At 33.8% G+C, this 19,475-nt stretch overlaps 2 protein-coding genes across 2 annotated transcripts; one reads left to right on the top strand and one right to left on the bottom strand.

Annotated features, from left to right (window-relative positions):
- Positions 1–293: 293 nt before the first annotated feature.
- Positions 294–5,053, top strand: LOC118047551 (uncharacterized). Its single transcript, XM_035056890.2, has one exon. The coding sequence runs from the start codon at positions 778–780 to the stop codon at positions 2,248–2,250; it is 1,473 nt and encodes a 490-aa protein (XP_034912781.1). The 5' UTR covers positions 294–777; the 3' UTR covers positions 2,251–5,053.
- A 4,964-nt stretch (positions 5,054–10,017) lies between these two features.
- LOC118047543 (uncharacterized) lies at positions 10,018–12,957 on the bottom strand. The gene is made up of 6 exons (XM_035056878.2): positions 12,818–12,957; positions 12,543–12,605; positions 12,372–12,451; positions 11,638–11,746; positions 10,947–11,106; positions 10,018–10,804 (listed from the first exon to the last, which is right to left on the bottom strand). Exons 1-6 carry the CDS (start codon positions 12,818–12,820, stop codon positions 10,278–10,280), a joined length of 942 nt encoding a protein of 313 aa, XP_034912769.1. The 5' UTR covers positions 12,821–12,957; the 3' UTR covers positions 10,018–10,277.
- Positions 12,958–19,475: the final 6,518 nt, after the last annotated feature.

Consider the following 19,475-nt stretch of genomic DNA (forward strand, 5'->3'; position numbering starts at 1 on the left):
CAAGATTATTCTTTGGCAGCTGGAAGGCGCTTGGCAATTGAAGATCAAGATGATTGTGGATTAACATTTGGAAACAAATTAAAATAGCTGGGATAAGCTCAGGTAAATAATCACAAAAGAATCGTACCTTGTTTTTGGTCTTTTTTTTCTTTTTTAAAAAATTCAATAATGCAAGATAGAGTCAGAGAAATGAAAGTGACATTTGGTCTCCGAGTCAAAAGAAAATTTTGCCCATCCATGGTGGTAAAAGTAACTTTGGCTCATTTTTACATGCCTAGCTCTCACTCTGCTGCTTCACAGATATCATTACCTGTCCTTCTTCCCTCTCTCTCCGTAGCTAGGTTTCCTAGCGGTGGCCATGTCTATTGTCTACTCTACTCTGCCACTCTCATAAGCTCCTCTAAAAACTTCCTCACCTTTCAATCTATTTTTATCTTTCTCTGAAAAAGAAAGAACAAGAACGGTTCCTATCAGGCAACCACCTGTGCCCACGTGAATTGTTGCCAATGAAATGTGGGCTGGCTCTTCAGTTTCGTACACTTAATCACTATCAAAGCTAGCTCCTATTATCTGTATCATTTCTGTGTACCGTAGCAACAATCACAATTGCACTAAGACTACTTGTACTGTTCTATATTTCGAAAGAGATGAAGATAAAGTTTTATCACCCATAAACAGAGGTTCCTTGGGCTAATTTTCCTTCAATCTTGCACCAATTTTAGAAACACTAAAAGCACTCCAAAAATAGCTCTTCAAAAGAAATAGTACTGTTCAGCTATGTTTCCTTCAAGTAGCAGTTTCAATCCCTTTCAATACGAAAACCCTACCATGATAGCAAGCACTTTAGCTGACCCAGAAAACCCTAGCTCAATAGAAGACTATTCTCCAACGTCGTTCTTGCAGCACTTCCCTGATCTCTTTCTCGATGATGATGATTTGCTGGTAGGTGAGCTCTTATCACAACAACAGCAGCAGCAGCAGCAGCAGCCGGGAGTTTTTGGATCTAATACTCATGATTTGGCAGTTGAGACTCAGGAGATTAACCCAGTGGCTTCAAACGATGAAAGTACAAGAAAGTTCAATAATAGCAAGATGAAAGGTAATGTTAATACTTCAAAGCAGCCAATTCGTCAACGGCGAACAGGGAAGAAGGACAGGCATAGTAAGATCCATACTGCTCAAGGGCCGAGAGACCGAAGGATGAGGTTATCACTTCAAATTGCCAGAAAGTTCTTTGATCTCCAAGACATGCTCGGCTTCGATAAAGCAAGCAAAACTATCGAGTGGCTCTTTACAAAATCGAAGGCCGCGATCAAGGAGCTCACAGATACTGTGCCAAAAGTGAGAAAATGCAGTAGTACTAGTGCTGGCAAGAGTGTTTCTTCCACTTCTGAGAGTGAAGTTGTATCAGGTATCAAGCTGACACCTGACATTAATGGAGACAGGAGAGTGATGGAGGCAAAGAGTGACTCATTAGTGAGCAAACATAAAGAGAAAAGGAGCAAAAAAGTGCATAAACCAGTTTTTAATCCTGTTGATAGAGAATCTAGGGAGAAAGCAAGAGCAAGGGCAAGGGATCGAACAAGAGAGAAAATGAAGAACAAAGGCATAAACAAGTCAAGTCAGTCTTCTCAAGCAAACCCTGACAATTTGGAAAAGTTTGGGTACTCTAGTACCCTCGAATATGGTGAAAATTTGGCTTCTGGACGCCAAGAAATTAATTCTTCTGTGAAGGTAGTTGATGAAGAAGAAGAATCCAACAATCATCATCACTTGCTGCCACATCAAATGGATAATGTCAGCATCATTGACAAATTTTTTGGGATCACAAATTCACCAAGATCATCTTCGATTTTCGGTTTTTCTGAGAGTGTTGAGGTTCCAAGTGGGGCTACTTTGAAGGATGAGTTTTCAGGGTTTCCTCTGAAGTGGGACGTGACAAATGGTAGAGTCCAGTATAAATATAATGCACTGCCAAACATGAAGCTACCATCAGGTAATGTTCAAGCACAAAACCCTAATGCAAATTTCATGACCACCCCGCATGCCCTAGAACAAAACTTAAGTACAATGATCATGACAACATTAAACGCCCATGTTGAAGAAAGCCCTAATTCAGCTTTCATGAACATGCCAAATCCCAATGAGCAAAATCCCATTTCAATTCTCAAGACCACCACCACAATTGACAATGGAAACCAATTCTCCTCCAGTCACATTTTTGCCAGAGACTATGATCGCTTATATTGAAGTGTCTAAAACCTTGTGTTAGTTGAACCGACAAGGTTTGCTTAGAGAGTTGAACTCATGTCCATTGAATCCTTTTCTAAATGGTTGAAGGAGAATGAAAAACTTTATAATTTCTTTCAGAGATAGTAAGCATTTCTACAAATTGGGTTGATGTATGAGTAAGTCTTCACTTTCGTTTTTGTTAGCAATGTGTATGTGTATTTTGTGTTAGAATTAATTTTGAAACCTACATTCAAAGTAATTTTAGTTATTTTAGGTTTGTAGAAAATCAATGATATGATTATTCAATATCTAGAACTTTTAATAAACAATATAAATATGTCATGAAAAGTATTATAATCTAAGTACAAGTCCATAAGATTTCTTCTCTTGAAAGAGTAATATGATATGATGAATAGTCTTCCACCATGCTCCCCTACCCACCTCTTCCCCTAATTTTTTTTTACAGATGTAGGTGTAAGTCTTCACATTCTTTTTTGTTAGCAACGTGTATGTGTATTTTGTGTCAGTATTCATTGTATTTGCTATATTTTGTTAATCTTCCTGCAGCTATGAGATAATTGTCCAAAAAGGCTACTAAACAGTGCTAAACGAGTTCAGCATAGTTGAACTATAGCTCGAACCAGAAATCAACTATAGCTAGAATCAGAAAATAAGCAAAGGCTACATGAAAGTTCAGACTATAGAATACATGATATTTTTTGGGGGATTTTTATCAGCATAATTTCTATGTTCGTGAAGACGACAATATTTACAGCAAAATCGCAACGTAGATCCTGCTTTTCTCTTGTACAAAAATTTAAATCACTTCAAAGTTATGTAGTTGACAAATAGCAGTTGCCGAGAGGGCAAAATCCTGGGAAAAGTTGAATAAGCATGCATGCGTAAATATTTCAGACGCTTTTTATTCTGTATATTTATGTCTAATCTGGGGTGAAATGGAATCATCTGTAAAGATAGAATTCCCACATATTTCAACTTACATAGCTGGGCTAAACACAATGTTCAATAATGTTGTCCATTTTTGGACTTTGATGTTTCTTAAGAGTAACAAATGGTGACGATTTATCCCCCAAAGAATTCTCTCAGTAACTGGAGATTTTGACAAAACACCAATTTCCACCAAACACTAAATTAGACACATTACCTATTTATTGTCTTATATATACAAGCTAGTTAAAGAACAAGGCAGCATTTATTTTTTTTTCTGGGAATGAAAAAGGCGCTTATAGTGGTCTAAGGAAAGCTTTTTTGGAGAGCAGCATTGGTTCACGGGTAAGAGAAAACCTCAAGTGTGGTTCCCAGGTAACCAAAAGCCTCTATGTGGTGTTTATTTCGGGATCTTGCAATTTCCAGGAAGCAATATGGGGTACAGCCTGATAGGACTTTATAGTGTAGAATGAGCAGAGTTGCTCTTCAGGATCTTAGGGAGTAGTTGGGGGGATTTAATAGAAAGATTTAGTGTTTATGGGTTAAGGTGAAAGTAGTGTGATGGTTTAGGTGTTTAGTTAATTTAGTTGTGAATAAAAAGGATTGAGAAATAAATTCAAGAACCGTGGGATAGAAAGAAGAACTCAAGTTACGACGGCTTTGTAGCGTACAAGGCAGATGCTTTTATTTATATCTAATGGGTGCCCGGGCTGTTTGCAGCCAGGTTTCACCGACTTAGGGCACTCTTGCACAAGTGTTTTAACAGCTGCCTATCATTCTAGATTTACTACCTCCATATCTGGATAATTCTAGATCGTTTTTCTTACTTCTGAACAAAGCTAATATCAGCCACAATTTTCACCGATCGACTCACTCTAGATTAGAATTCCATCTCTTCGAAGTCTGCATATATCCAGCATCTTCATAGAGCTTCTATTCTAGAACCATTTCATCCAGTGCACTAATAATCTAACACGGCCAAATGGCTCCCAGGTAAATATATTTTCATTTGTACCTTGCCAGATTTCCATTTCTTTCAGCAATTAGGCTCCAGCGATCAGTATCATGACTAGTAGTATGATTGAAAGAAGCAGAACTGTGAAGAAATGGATTTTAAATTCCATATCAGAAAAGGTCTTACTTAGATGCGATTACTGAAACCAGTAACTTTATGACCTTTTGTATCTGGATCTTGCTTATAGTGCAACATAGAGAAATCTAAAATATTGAATCATATAAACAAGCAACATAGTATTCTTTCCACTGACATGAAAGTAATATCTCATTAATTGATAGACACAGCTGTTCAGAGCTTAATGTTTACTTGAATTATGCAATTCTTCAGCTGTTATGTATAGATAGATCATCAATGTTCATGCTAGCTGAGCTTGGAATGGCACGACATGATCTGGGTTCTACAAATAATGAGTTTGTTGATCTATATATATATAATGTAATGACTGTATACAAGTATAGTAGGCCTGCACATTTTTTCAAACGATTAAGGTTATCTGATTCAAATTTGATCTAATTATATTGTTTGAAGAAAAAAGAAAAGTACAAAATGGAGCCTTAATGGCCAGAATTTTGGCTGCACATCATTTAGAATGATACTGTAACTATGTATATAGATGTTTCGACTAACTACTAACAATCAATAATTCATGCTTCAACATAATAAAGTAACGAAGCTCTAAAATCACACACATTCGAGCATTAGCTACACTTGAGGAAGACTTGTTTACAGTCCAAGGCTAGCACAACAATGCTCAAGTAAATCAAGTAGTCATGATAAATACATTAACTATCATTTTGACAGTGAAATATATTGCTTTAGTCAACACAAATTCACATAACATAACCCATAAACTATTAGGTTGCCAACTTGATGAAAACTCAATTATATCCCCGGCCCCACACACCACCCCCACCCCCGATATATATGCCAGGAGATCGATACCATTTAAAAGCTCTAAAGGATGAAATATCCAGCAAAGAGAAAAGAGGAACAGTACTACACCAAAACACCAGCAGCAAGCTGCGCAGAGGCAGGGACAACATAGAGGACAGTTTTGCATATTGATTACCATTCTTTGATAATAAAATGGTATCAGATGCAATTATGTTAGGTTTAAGATGGGAAATGACAAGACTAGATCTTTCCTGAGAGGATTTTTGGGTGGGAGATAGGCTTTTAAAATTACAATTCTCCCCTCTGTATAAGTTAAATGGAATGTCCATTAAATGGAATATGGACATTAAAGCTTTATTAGCATTGAAAAATCTCAAAAATAATCTTAACCCAACAATTTAAGTTGTTAAGATGAAATTTTAAGATAAATATAATCTATATTATTCTTTAACACACCCCTCAAATAAAAGTTTTTTGACCTTGAAAACTTATATAGGTTTACATTATCTTTGTACTTGATTTTTTTTATCAAATAAATTAAGATAATAAAATTCAAATTCGTGACCATTTAGTCATTAAGGCTCTTATACTATGTCAAAAAAACCAATTCAACTTAAAAACTTAAATTGTTTGGTGAGATTTTAAGATATTATTTTTATTATTTTTTAACATAGATTATTCTAGGAAGAGTAAACCTTTCAGATTGAAAGATTCGGAGCCTAGGCAAGGATGATAACTACTCGATCAAATTGTATATTGATAAAATGACAAACTTGTTTCTGGAGGGTCTAGTCATTTTAAATCTATTGTATGGTTTAAAATAGATCCATTTATAGATATTTATGTGGCTGGTTATCCAAAATTAACTTTCTACATGTGACTTTCATCTTAAATGCCAGTTATTACAAGTAGAGTAATACAGATTTTCATTTTGTGCAATAGAGTGGGAGACTTCAAATCATTTTATTATTCTAGTACTCGGCAATTATGAGCAAAATTCTTACAATAGTGGAGAGTATGTTGGTGCGCCCATCATACTTTAAATTTATTAATTTATCAATGGTCTTCTTTAGTGAATGCTAAATTTCAATTTCCAGCTTGAAATCTCTTTTTTTTTTAGCATAACATGAAGTGTTTAGCTCATAAAAAATAATATGGTTTTCAACAAGATACGACCAAATTAGGATTTCAGTTTCTATTCGATCTTGCATGGATTATTGTTTGGCTAAAGTATAGTAAATTTAATTTTAGTTACACAGGTGATAGCCTCATTTATATTGTAGATTATATTTAGATATGCACAAATACACATCACTAATTTAATTTCTCTTTTTTCTTTTTGTTTTATTCTTTTTTCATTTGTAATGCGTTTTATTTTCCTGCAAACAATGATTTAATTTTCCAGAGATCATCTTCTAAATAACTACCTTTTAATTAATACACTTGATTATTATAAAAAAAATAAATAAAGGACACAACAAGCAATTATGCAGATAGTTTCAGTTCAAGAAACGTTTTTGCCTGAACAAAGCACTCCTATAACAAACACCATACATGTTTAAACAATTAATAGCAAAAAGGGTAAAGTAATAGCTCATACCAAATCTCCAGATAACGAAAGACAACGATTTCTCTTTAATTTTCTTTTAATGATCTTGGCATAATTAAAAAAATACAAGCATTTGTGAGTTTGATGTAAAATTTATTATGAATTACATTATATAAGAAAATTCAAATAGAAAATGAATGCTTGTGAAAAATATAGATATCTTTTGATAGATCTTTTATATATATATATATATATATATATATATATATATATAAACAGAATTAATCGAAGTTCATTTAAACTGGCTGCAGCGTGTAATGACAATGATAGTGAGAGTGCTAGTTAAATTATGAGCAGTAATATAATATCCACGTTTAGTTCGAAAGAGTAAACAAATGACAAATTAGGAAAAGTGAAATCAGGTTGACCAGATCAGAGCATTTAAAGCAGAAATTGTTACGCCGTCGTCGTCTCCTCAGACTATCATTAAAGGTAGCAAATAGTGTTGTGTAAGCGGTATTAGCAGCGGGTGGCTCCCGTACGCGTACGAGCTACCACGACTAATAAATTAAAAGCCTGCTGCTAAATATTGCGAGGCAATAACCTAATGCATTTAGTTGACTGTTCATTGGCTGCTATCTAGCTAGCTAGTAGTTAATATAATAATAATAATAATGACTGGTCGTGATGCATGCGGTAACCCTCCGTCCTCCACAGTTTCTTTGCTTGTCCACTGATAGATTGATATGTTAAACGAAGCTACAGAGTCTTGAATGCTCGTATAAAATGGCATCAACCAACAGCTTCGAAGTCCTCTTATTTAACCCAGTTATCTGATCTTTAGCTTAAGAAAGTCAATATTAAATATGGTTATTTTAAATCTTAATTATCTATAATATAGTCACCATGTTCATGAAGATATAATTGTTTTAATGTCCTTCTTTTCCCTCAAATTATCCCTTCTTATGTTTTCAGTATGATAATTTCCACGACAAATTATTGGAGTATTCTGACTCTCTCCCTTTCTTAAATGAATCCTAAAATTCTTATTTTAAAGAAAAATTGTCTCGCTATTTAATGGATCTTTATGGTTTTAGATTATCTAATTTTGCTCCAATCCAGGTGGTTGTTTATTGATATTTTTTCCCCTTCATAATTGTTTTTTTTCTTAATAAAGATCGGGAGGCTGTTACTTTTTAATTTGTCGGAGATAGAAGACTGATATTAATTGACAATCTTGAATATTTTATTAATGAGAAATGGTAATACAACTTGGAAGACTTTTTACACTGTTCGTGTTTATTTAAAGAATCAATTATTGTTTATATTATTAAATTAAGTACAAACGAATAATTGTTTTCGTGCTGCATTCCAAGAAATTATAGCTCAAAACACCAAAACAGTGTAAAAAGTCTTCCAAACAATAATCGATTCTTTCAATAATATAAATCAATATGTGAGGCAAACATCATATTACATGTCTATTTTTAAATTCAAGATTTAAACAATACGATAATTAATATTAAATCTGATTCCTACAAAATGCAATAAAATCATGATATTAAATCAATTAACATAATTTATTGGTGATGTTATCATCTCTGCAATTAATCCCTGCTACTTCAAAAGCTATTATCTAATTGCATGTAAAATTAAACATGAAACATGAGAGAAGGGAGAGATAGACAAGCTAATAAACAATTAAGATCGATCGAACCAACCTGAGGTACTTCTGTAAGCTGCTGGTTGATCTCCTGACAATATTCTTTTGGGAGTTTAGTACATAGTTATAAATTAAACCATACTAGTATATGGGAAAACTCTACAAAAACAAAGTTGATGATCATATAATTAGAATGGAGTAATATAATTAAATAAATGTATAAATCAAACATGAAAAATTAATAACGATGAAAAGTGGTGCACCATAATATTGATCGAATAAGCACGCCAAAGAAAGAGACAGCTCAAAAGGCCCGGAAAAGAGAGGACCTCTACCCTCTGCAAATTCCATTATCCATAAGCATCCATTATTGGAGAGAACTGTGAGAAGAGAAAGCATGTGTTGTTGTTTATGCGTGAAGCCAAAAAGAAAGAAACCTCCTCATTCTGTTAAATTGAATTTGGAGACGAATGATAGGCTAGTCAAGTCAACAACAATCACTGACAGCACGTACCTGGCATATCACTGTATGGTGTATTTTTTTATAAGGGTCACTTGATTTTATCTGATCCTTTTGGCTCAGTTGCGTGATCTTATGGTAGTGTTAGGTGCACTGCTTACAGTCCGTGTAGCATAGCCTTGTTGCCGGTTACGGTGCTAAAGCTGCATTAATTGCTTTTCTGTGACAAAGAATCGTGCTTGTGCAGGATCATTTCTTTTCTTTCTCTTGGTTGCGGGGGAGAGCGGGTAAATAAGCCCAAAAGAAGTGTGGAGAGTAGATTATGGATGGAGAGACTTAAAATGATGATATCTGTCTGCTTCGTTTGCTTGCTTCTTTTATTTTTGCAGCACTACTGTGCAAAGTTGATCATGAGCTGGAATTTAAGATTTACGTCCGAGCAGTGTTCATTGTCCTGATCCGCTGTCTACGCACATCTACATTTAGGGATTCTGTAAACTATACAGTTACCAAATCTTGGAGGGAATAAAAGCGCACAGAAAACTGGACAGAAACTGTTGTTTGAAAGGATCCCTACACTGCTGGTTGACCAAAAATCTTCCTTTGTCAGCTATAGGGTAGTGCACAGGGAGAGTAGTATGTATTGGATGATAGAAGGAAGTCATCGTCCCTATTTGATTTTTATTTTTCTTTGCTAACTTCTTTCATTGAGAGGAAATGGAAGAAATTCTACTAAAATAAGGGCCTTCGGGCGTGGCATGCAGAAATTATTTCATGTTTTGTGGTTTCCTAGATTCTTTTAGATTTTAACTTACCCTCCAAATCAGTGAAAAGTATTCCATATCGTTATCGTGACTGCGTATTTTATCAATGCCTGATTACTCTTTTTGACATGATCTACCCCAGAGCAGCTGTTTGTTTGAAACATGTTCAGGTGTGCTCACAAAGCTGAACACAAACAGGGGAGAGAGAAAGCTTTTAAACATTTTGAGGCACGGAGATGGCCAATTAAATGAACCAATGTGGTAAGCAAGAGTTTCAAAATCTCTTACTACAATGGCTTCCCTACCCTTTCCAAGACAAATGGAGAGAATATGACAATGGCCTCAAATTACTACAATTTACAGGTATACAACGAATCATTTTGGGAAGGATGACACAGATTAATAACCATTAGAAATGCAACAAAAATGAAATATACGCTAGTTGATCGTAAAACAAATGAGGTGGGCGAAGGAATACAACCAGAAATCTTTTGATAACACTATCATTTCATTTCACTATTGAAACAAGAGCACACAACAATGGTTACATATCCAATACAAGGATCCCTAGACAAGATGGGCCAGGGAGGGGAAAAGACAGACCAAGCAGGAAGTTCGTATGTACAAAGATCCAGAGCCATTTACACCAGACAAAGGATGGCCAGAAAAAAAAATCCTATCCAAACAAGGTGATCTAAAGCCTTAAAGATGAAAAGAATCGGCTCTTTCATAACATCGGGGAACCATCGCTAAAATAGTCTGGCATTCATGGAATTTTGCTTATGCCTGCTGCCAGAAACAGTACCCAGTGACCACGATGATGGCTTGAATCCCCCCGTTAGCAAATTAGAGGCTGCAGAGGCACTGATTTTCCTTCTCTTGGATTCTAGCTCCAAACGTTTCTTGTTGGACATGGAAGAACCAGATGACCTAGAAAAAATTGAATCAGCACTGATCAATGCTCGCTTATCCTTCCTATTTTTGTCGAACTTGGAAGAGAACTTCACATGAGCTGCAGAGGCAGCATCTTCTTCAGTGGTCGGAAGCAAGCGTATGCCAAGACCCATTTTCTTGGAAGTGGCCTCTTCTTCAGCAACTCTTTTCTTTTGACTCCTCATTTGGGCACGAAGAGCCTTGTTGAGGGAATAGTCATCTAAATGCCTGGCATCTGATACTCGCTGAAGGCGAACTAGAATGGGCTCAGCTTCTTTCTTCTTCTGCAAATCCTCTTCCTGATGTTCAAGACGGTAAAATGGATCAGCAAGCTTGCCCCTCTCTGGAAAAAAGGAATGAAGTCAAGATGTTGAGTCAAGAAAAAACCAAATGTTTATGTTTGCATGGCCAATAAGAAATGACGGACTGGTATTCCATGCAGACTTACAAAGCAGTATTGTAATTTCATCAGAGTAAAAACCAACCTTCATCAGCAGGGAGAGCAAATGTTTCTGCATCCTCAATATCAAACTCCTCGTTTTTCCGTTGAGCCCCGCTAATAATCACATACTCACAATTTTTTGGATCTGTCTGGATAACAATTTCATGTTTGCAGCATGCAGATTTCATGGTAAAGCTCCATATCTGAAGAAAGCAAGAACAAGCCATTAAGAAAAGAGATTTGTAAAAATTAAATAAAAATAACACACAGAATCACTAAGCTTAATGCACACGGACTTTCAAGTCGACCAGCAGCTTTCAAGATTGATTGGAAGATGAGCATTTCTGTGGATTAAAAAAACAACTATAAACAGGACATCATGCCAGCAGACTTGGTATCCTATGTGTATGTGGTACAAGCACACATGCATGAGTGCACAAGCAAGTAAATGAACCATTTTCACACATACAAGACACCACCATGGAATAAACTTGTTCGGTGCTAGGAGATGGCATGTCCTTCGTGGACTAAAATCAAGCGTATGCAAGAATAACATATCAGCAGGGCCTCTGTGTGAGCTCGCAGGTGTGTACAGATGTAAGAACATATGTGTGCTTATGATTGCAAGTGTGTATGTTGCACACGTGCAGATCATAGACTGTGCTCCTTTGTTGTGCTTCTAGTTTTCCATGCAAAATTATCAGAAGCATTTGGAATCAGTTGTTAGAGTTTACCTTTGTAGAATAATAATTTCCCACTTGCTTTTTCTCTGCATTGAACCGAACACCCTTTGCAATCATAGAATTGCAACCACCACACCATATATTGAAGGGCATTTCAAACCTGAAAAGCAAGAAAATTACGCCATACAATTAAAGGTAGTGGAAATTGGGCAGCTGGTTAAGAAACATTTGAAATACGTCTTATATAGGCTTTTCATCTACACAGTGATCAATTTGTGATTAGCAGTTAAAAACTGTTGAAAAAGAACTTCGGCAACAGTATCTTTTTTTATGTTTCGCTCTCATTTTCACCCCCTCTAGTCATCACCACAAACCCAAATCAAACATCACCATATATTTATTACTTTTCACGGTTCCCAAAATTCCGTATTTCATATGAAACATTGTCAAAGTTTCATGAAGTTAGATGAATTTAGACTGAGAAAAATTCTTGAATATATTGCGAAAACAACACAAAAAAGGAGATTTTCCAATCAAGATTATTTCTTTAACCTGAAATGCTCTATATCCATTCTTTCCTCAGTTATTCAGTTAACTCCATGATCTGTTACTATAGCAGAGAAACAACTAACATTTGATTTAGCGTACATATTCTCCATTTTCCAGTCAAATTACATCTTTTTCTGATGGAATTTCTTCAATCCTAACCCGTACTACAATCGGCAACTTCCTCTGCTAACTGTGTGCATAAATATGAAAATTCGAGACAAAACCACAATGCATACCTTATAATCAAAATACCCTGGTCCAACTTTCTTGCTCTCTCTCTCAAAGCATGCTGCCCATGAAATTTGTTCAACCCACCCTGAAAGGAAAAAAACGAAAAATCAATGTCAGAATCCCTCTCTGCTCAGAAATTAACTAATTTACAATACGATAGAGCCCGGTTTCGGTACCTTCTTCGGGGACCATTCCGGCGGGTAGTAAAAATTATCGGCTCTAGCTGCCGCAAGCGAAGACTACAATAAATCAACAAAAACACAGGTTAGAATCGTAAGAAAAATAAAATCAAGCTCATAAGTGAATTCAATTAAAATCATGAAATTTTTTTCATCGAGGAACGAGTTTACAATTATAGAATAGAAATCGAAACCCTAAATTCAGATCATTAACGAAAAAAAATACAAAAAGAAACCCTAATTCCGATCATTATAGAGGGACATTAGCGTACCATTTTAGATTTTGGTTATACAAATCAAGATCGACTTGTCTAGGCTTTCTATCAGGAATTTGTTTTTTTCTTTATGCAAAACATCCGATCCTGTGTGTGTGTAAACGCGGTAATTTATTTACTATTTATTTTACATCCTGTTGGGTTCGTACGCGGTTAAGAATCATATTTCAGGTCGGTTTTTGATTTGGGTCAACACGCATCGGCCCAATAACTCTGGAACACGGGCTGGGACATAGTCTAGCTTTGTTTTCTTTTTCTTTTTCTTTTTCTTTTTCTTTTTGAATTCTTAGTGTTATTTTTTGGGTGAGGTAATTAGGTGATATTCAATTTAGATTAGATAACTCCTCTTAGAAAAAATAAAATAAAATTAATTGGGTTGACAAATTGATGGACAACCTCCCACCTAATATTGGATCTCACTGTAATAACATTCTATATGTCACGTGCATGAAAATACATATGATGTCAAATTTTAAATTTTTTTAGTGATAAGATTTTTTAATTATTTTCGTGAATTGCTTCTCTATTCATGGAAAAAAAGTTTTATTATGAATAGTTATCATAATGGGATGGGAAGAAAGTTAACGATTTCTCATTTTAAATTAATATAAAATATCATTTTTTTTATTTATTTATATCGATGAATTTAAATTATATAACAGCAACATAAAATTAATCTTTAGTTCAATAGCACCTCAGTAGCAGTTTTCCGAATGATATTTGTTGGATGTTATTTTCATAAAACTTTTTTTTTTTTAAAAAAAATATGGGGTTCTTGTTAATGAAAATATTCACAAATTTAGATTCACCTGATTATAGTTAATTATCACTGTTGAAAAAAAGGAAAAAATAAAAATCTTTATTTTTTGGTAGGAGTGATATTTTTATATTTAGTTTCAGTTTTTATCAAAATAAAATAATTAAACCGAAATTTTTTAAAAAAAACTGAAATCGGTTCAAGCCGACTGTTTCTGTTCGATTTAGATTTTTTATAATAAAACCGGTTTGACTTAAATTTTTTATTTGACTTGATTTTTTCTGGTTTGTCTTGGTTTTTTCAGTTTAGCTCGATTTTGGCTCGGTTGTTTTCCGTTTAGGCTATGTTTTTTTCCTTTTTTTTTGTTCCGGTTCGATTTCGGTTCGAATTTTTCAGTTTCAGGCTTATAAAACCAAAAACCGAACCAAATAAATCTATTTTTTAAAAAAATTTTAATTGATTTAAATCGGTTTTTTTTCACGGTTTAGTTTTATTTTTTTTTTTTTCGGTTTAATCAGTTTTTTAATTTTTTTAACTTACCCATACTTTTTCAGGATAAAAGAGTAAAATAATAAACTAAAATATCAACATTGAAAACCCTTAAAGTTACCACATGGAGTTAACATGTCAAACATTGCTTGAATCACATTTTATTTTGTGGTTTCCCGAACAAAGAGTTACCTTCCTCTCATAGCCGGTGATATTACCTCAGGCTAAATGATATTTGACATTTTTTTTTACAAATCTTAGTGAAAAGACCCAATTTTTCCAAACTGAAATCTTGTTGCGTACGTGGAATATTTTTAACCAGGCTCCATATGTCCATGTTTAAAAAAAATGTAAAATTACCTTTATATATATCATATAAAAACCTTAAATTAATTTAGTTATCTTAGTTCACTAACATAAGATCAATTAATGCTTTAAGATTTATGCTTCTTCTATTTTTTATAAATTGGCGTATATTGGTTTAATTATCTGTTGACACACACCCAATAAAAAAAAAATATTATGCTTTTTCTCATCTATAAACATAATGATCTTTATCACACTTATATAAAAAACAAAAGTTTAGAAATTTTTATGAATAAGATATGTATGTGTGTGTATTATCTTAATAAAAGAAAAAATTAATAATAGATTTTTTTATTATTATTAACGTAGATGTCCGGATCAGTTTGTGTACCCTCCATTAATCCAACAAAGCTCTGAAGTTAATGACTATGTAAATCTCCAAATTATTATTAAGTTTGTGAGACTTGAACTAATAATTTTTAAAGAGCAAATCTAGAGTCTGACCAATTAAACTAATAAGTTAATTTTAAACCTTTATACATCAAGCTAAAGAAAAAAAATTTTTTTTGTAATTCGAACCCACTTGATCCTTTGAGGTTTTTCAAATAATGCTAGAAATAATAAGTTTGCCGAATTCATTGTTATAATATCACGGAATTCATTTTACTAACTCATGATATGATAAATGATATATTAATTAATGAATTGATTTCAATTGGGATAAGTGTACAATCAAAATGTTAAGTTCATGTCACAATAATTTTAAAGGGGGCTTGGCTCCTCTAGTTTAAAAACTTTCCTGTGGTATTATTATTGCAATTTATCAAGGACATGTTCCTGTTATCCACAGAGGGGCAGAAACTGCTGTTGCCATGTAGCAATTGGCAAGTACCCCACATATACTGTGAAGATTTTGATTGCGAAGAAGAAGTAAAGGATTTTTTTTTTATTTTTTAGTGTATTTTCCTATTATTTTTTAAAATATTTTTTAAAAAAATTATTTTTGATATCAAATAATTTAAAAAATATAAAAAAAATAATTTAAAATTAAAAAAATTCAATTGAACTGTAATACAAAAATGAACCTCAATATTGTGTTGAGCTTCCACTAATTAATAATTGAAAAGCACAGATCACTGGGTATCTTCCTAATTTCCAGCCACATGATCATTAGTTACCATCTCTTTTGAATTACTAAATGTTACTTTTTAAAATATTTTTTATTTAAAAATAAATTAAAATAATATTTTTTTTTAATTTTTAAAATTTATTTTTTTACATTAATATATTAAAGTGATTCAAAAACACATAAAAAATATTTTAAAATTAAAAAAAAAAAAAATTTTTCAAAAATATAGTTTGAATATTACAATGCCAAACATCACCTAGAAAACAAGCATTACCAAATTTTGCTAATGTCCCAGCATGTTTTTTTTTTTTTCAGAATATAGAATAGATTTTTAGATTGTAAGATTATACTAATTTACGCTCGTATTTATACATGTATTATTTATTTTATTTTTGAGAACTTAATTGTATACAATGGACTTTGAACATAACATTATTGTATACAGTTCCATATCTGTTGCTTTGTCCCTTACTTTTTGCAAACAGTACCCACATTGCTTTAGCCATGGAAAATGTGGATTGCGTATCCCCACCCCTTTATTTAGTTGCAATTCACTCAAACCCCGTATGGATCTTCCCTTCCACAGAATCATGCTTCTAGAGAGAGAGCGAGACTAGCTAGACAGGTCCTCTCTCTCTCTCTCTCTCTCTCTCTCTATATATATATATATATATATATATATATGTGCGCATATGCTAGCACTATATTTGGTTTTAAGCGGTTGAAAGACAAACATAATCAAACGTAATATAATTCGCGGTTTGACAATTGTACTTATAATGACTCCTTTTTGATGCTTGATTTATAAGGAACTCTCATTGAGAAAGGGTCTACCCCTCCTCTCCTTTCTCTTTCAGCAATAAATTAGCATGAAAAGGTGCAAGCAAATCTCTCATGAAAGGTGAAAAAAGAACACGCAAAACTTTCAGTACTCTCCTACACTTTCAAGCTGTCAAATTTCTAGAATTTCCTCATCTAGAAACTAATTTTTTCCTCCCTTTCGCTCCTGATCATTTCTTGCTCCATGCTTCCTCTTCAAACCCTTCTCCTCCTACTCTTCCTCCATGGCCTTGAGAATTTTTCACACTCTATGCGTCGTTTTTTGGCTCTCCCTTCTCTTGTTAGTGTTTCATGAATTGTGTAATTTCAAGTCCAAGATCAACAGCACCAAAGACCAAATCAACAACATAAGCAAATCGTCGACATTCTCTTATCGCCCTTTCCTCAACAGAAAACTTGTTGCTAGGAAATTCGACTTCACCCCATTTCAAAAACATCATCAACAACCTATGCCTGAGGAAGAGGGGCACAAGAAACGAGCTCGAAGTGAGATTGATCCACGTTATGGTGTCGAAAAGCGCCTCGTCCCCACCGGTCCTAACCCATTGCACCATTGATGGTTTGAGAGAGGTTTCATGAGTACTGTATGATGTAATTACTTGTTATAACTTTTGCTGCTTCACCTGATTTTCTTTTGATCACTCATGAAGCCATAAAATTTCAGATTTCATGGATCATGGTGTATGATATTGTGAATTCGAGCTTGTACATGTATTAAGTATATTATCAATATATCTCCAGAAAGGGATGATACAGAGATTTTGTAGGTTTAAGTTCATGTTTACTATGATGATGCTCGATTTGATAAAAGTGACAACTAATTATTATATCTATTAATTGTTTGTTTTATGAGATATCAAGGAAAGTAGGAAAACGAGTAGCTTACTATAAAAAAAAAAGGAAACACGAGTAGCTGTGACGGCACGGCATGGGAGAAGAAGATATTAACCTAAAGTTCGACACCATAATAATAATGATACTATCTTTGGTAATTTGCTTAAAGCATTCTTTTCTTTCCCTTGAAGATTAAGATATAGTTTGTTTTATATTTTAAAAGTATTTTAAATATTTTTTATAGTGTTTTTAGATTGTTTTGATGTGTTTTTATTAGATTTTTTTTTCTTTTTCCCATTGAATTGTACTGCTACACCTGTTAACTCCCGACTGATCAACTTTTAGTCTCTATCTCTCTTTTTTTTTTCTTTTACTTAAAGGAACTGGAGCCCAAATAATTAGAAAAACCTAAAAGTAATGTGTGTGTGTGTGTGTGTATTCGGGTTGCTCTATTTCCATTTGGTGGAAGTTAATTGTAATTACTGCAACAGCGTCGAAATTTAGAGTAAATAGGTTCGATGACTTTTCTCCATCTTGCATGTGTTCTATGTTCTCGACTCTCGAGGCCTACGAAGCAATGGAAGAGGAGCCAACTTGTCTGGGTGCTTGCTTGGGAGTCCTGGAGGGTAACTTGTCAATGGAAAGCATTCATATTGGCAGTGATGAGGATACAATTGGAAATCACAAATTATTATCTAGATAATTCCAAAATTTACAAACGAATTGTATTTCTTTCATGATTTGATAATTGAAAAGGATATGCAGATAAAGATATCTTCTAGAAAACATTGCTTTTATTTAATTCAAATTTCTTAAAATCCACACCGCTCAATCATCATCGCCAAGAACCTGCAGTCCTGCGCGTTAATTTCTTCCAGTTCCATGGTATATGTTATAGGCATCTTGGATATGTTTCTTTGTATATCTATAGTCTGTGCTTCACTCCCTAATACTAGTTGGATCCACTTGCACCCATGTACGTAAAGCTTGATTTTTCACATCAATGGAATATGCATCGAGAATTATGTGGCTAATCATTTGCTAGATTTTTTGCACACAATTTGGATTTTCCACATCCATGCAGGTGAAGCCAAAATCAAATGTACATCATCTTTATTCAAAAAAAGAAAAAGAAAAAAAGCACTCCACGGTCGATTCACAAATACAAAAAACAAATCATGAACACCCCATGAACAGACCATTATGCAGTGACTATAATTAATTCCTGCTCCCAATGACCAGAGCTTTATTATGTGAGCTTTACAGCCAACTTGAGGCAAGGCAATTAATTCAGCTTCGTATGTTTTCTTTTTTATGGTTAAAACATGAGTGTGGAGATAGTTTGATTTTTTTATATAAACATTAATTGCATCTTTCACGCATAGACATGACATATACAATTTAATTTACAAAAATCTCTGTCATGTATATGTTGAGACTTAAATTTCAGATATCATCACAAATATATAGGATTAATCATCAAATAAAGATGCATCACTTTTAAAAAAAAAATTAGAAACAACATCACGATAAATGAGTCTTTTTCTTACGGTTGGATCGTCCTCCCAAAGTTACTTAGAGTTCATGCAAATACTTGTTTTACAATTGCGAGCTAATAGTGATTTTATTTTTCCCCTCAAAAGGAGAAAAGTGCAAAGTGACTTACTAACTCAAATCTCATCTCATCGGATAGAGAACTCCAAAGATTTTGTGTTTCACGCTTGTAGTATGTCACATGCAATCAGTTTTTCCACCATCATGTATAATTAATTCAAGCAAATAAACTTTCAACACCTTTATTCAATAAAAAAACATTACGTTTTCAATGTAATCTTTCTCTTTTTTTAGAATGTGTTTCAATATAATCTTAATTTAGACACTTATATATCAGTCAGTTTGCAATCATAAAATTGGATGACACTAAAATCTACAGAGCTAGAGTATCCTGGAGATATATTGAGCAAGAACGGGAGAATTTACTCCATCTGCTTCCATGTATGGATACACAATTATTTGATTCGCGGTAACCAGAACTTGCATTTTTATATTATTTTAAATTAAATGGGAGAGATAAATCCAGCTTTTTGATGGGATTAGCAGTGGCCTCTCATCCAATGCGCGCAATGAATCGCAGTTTCAAATCTCCCACACAAGGTTCCAGCCTCCAAGGTTTCGGGCCTTCAACCTCGCTCCTCGCAAGACCAGCAGAAAAAAAAGGACTGAGATTAAAGAAAGTCACAATTTCCCATACATACAATTCTGGAAAATTACTTTTAATAAGAAATTGTACATTTTAATAT

Source organism: Populus alba, chromosome 10 (genome assembly GCF_005239225.2).
Source record: "Populus alba chromosome 10, ASM523922v2, whole genome shotgun sequence".
Taxonomy (NCBI): Eukaryota; Viridiplantae; Streptophyta; class Magnoliopsida; order Malpighiales; family Salicaceae; genus Populus; species Populus alba.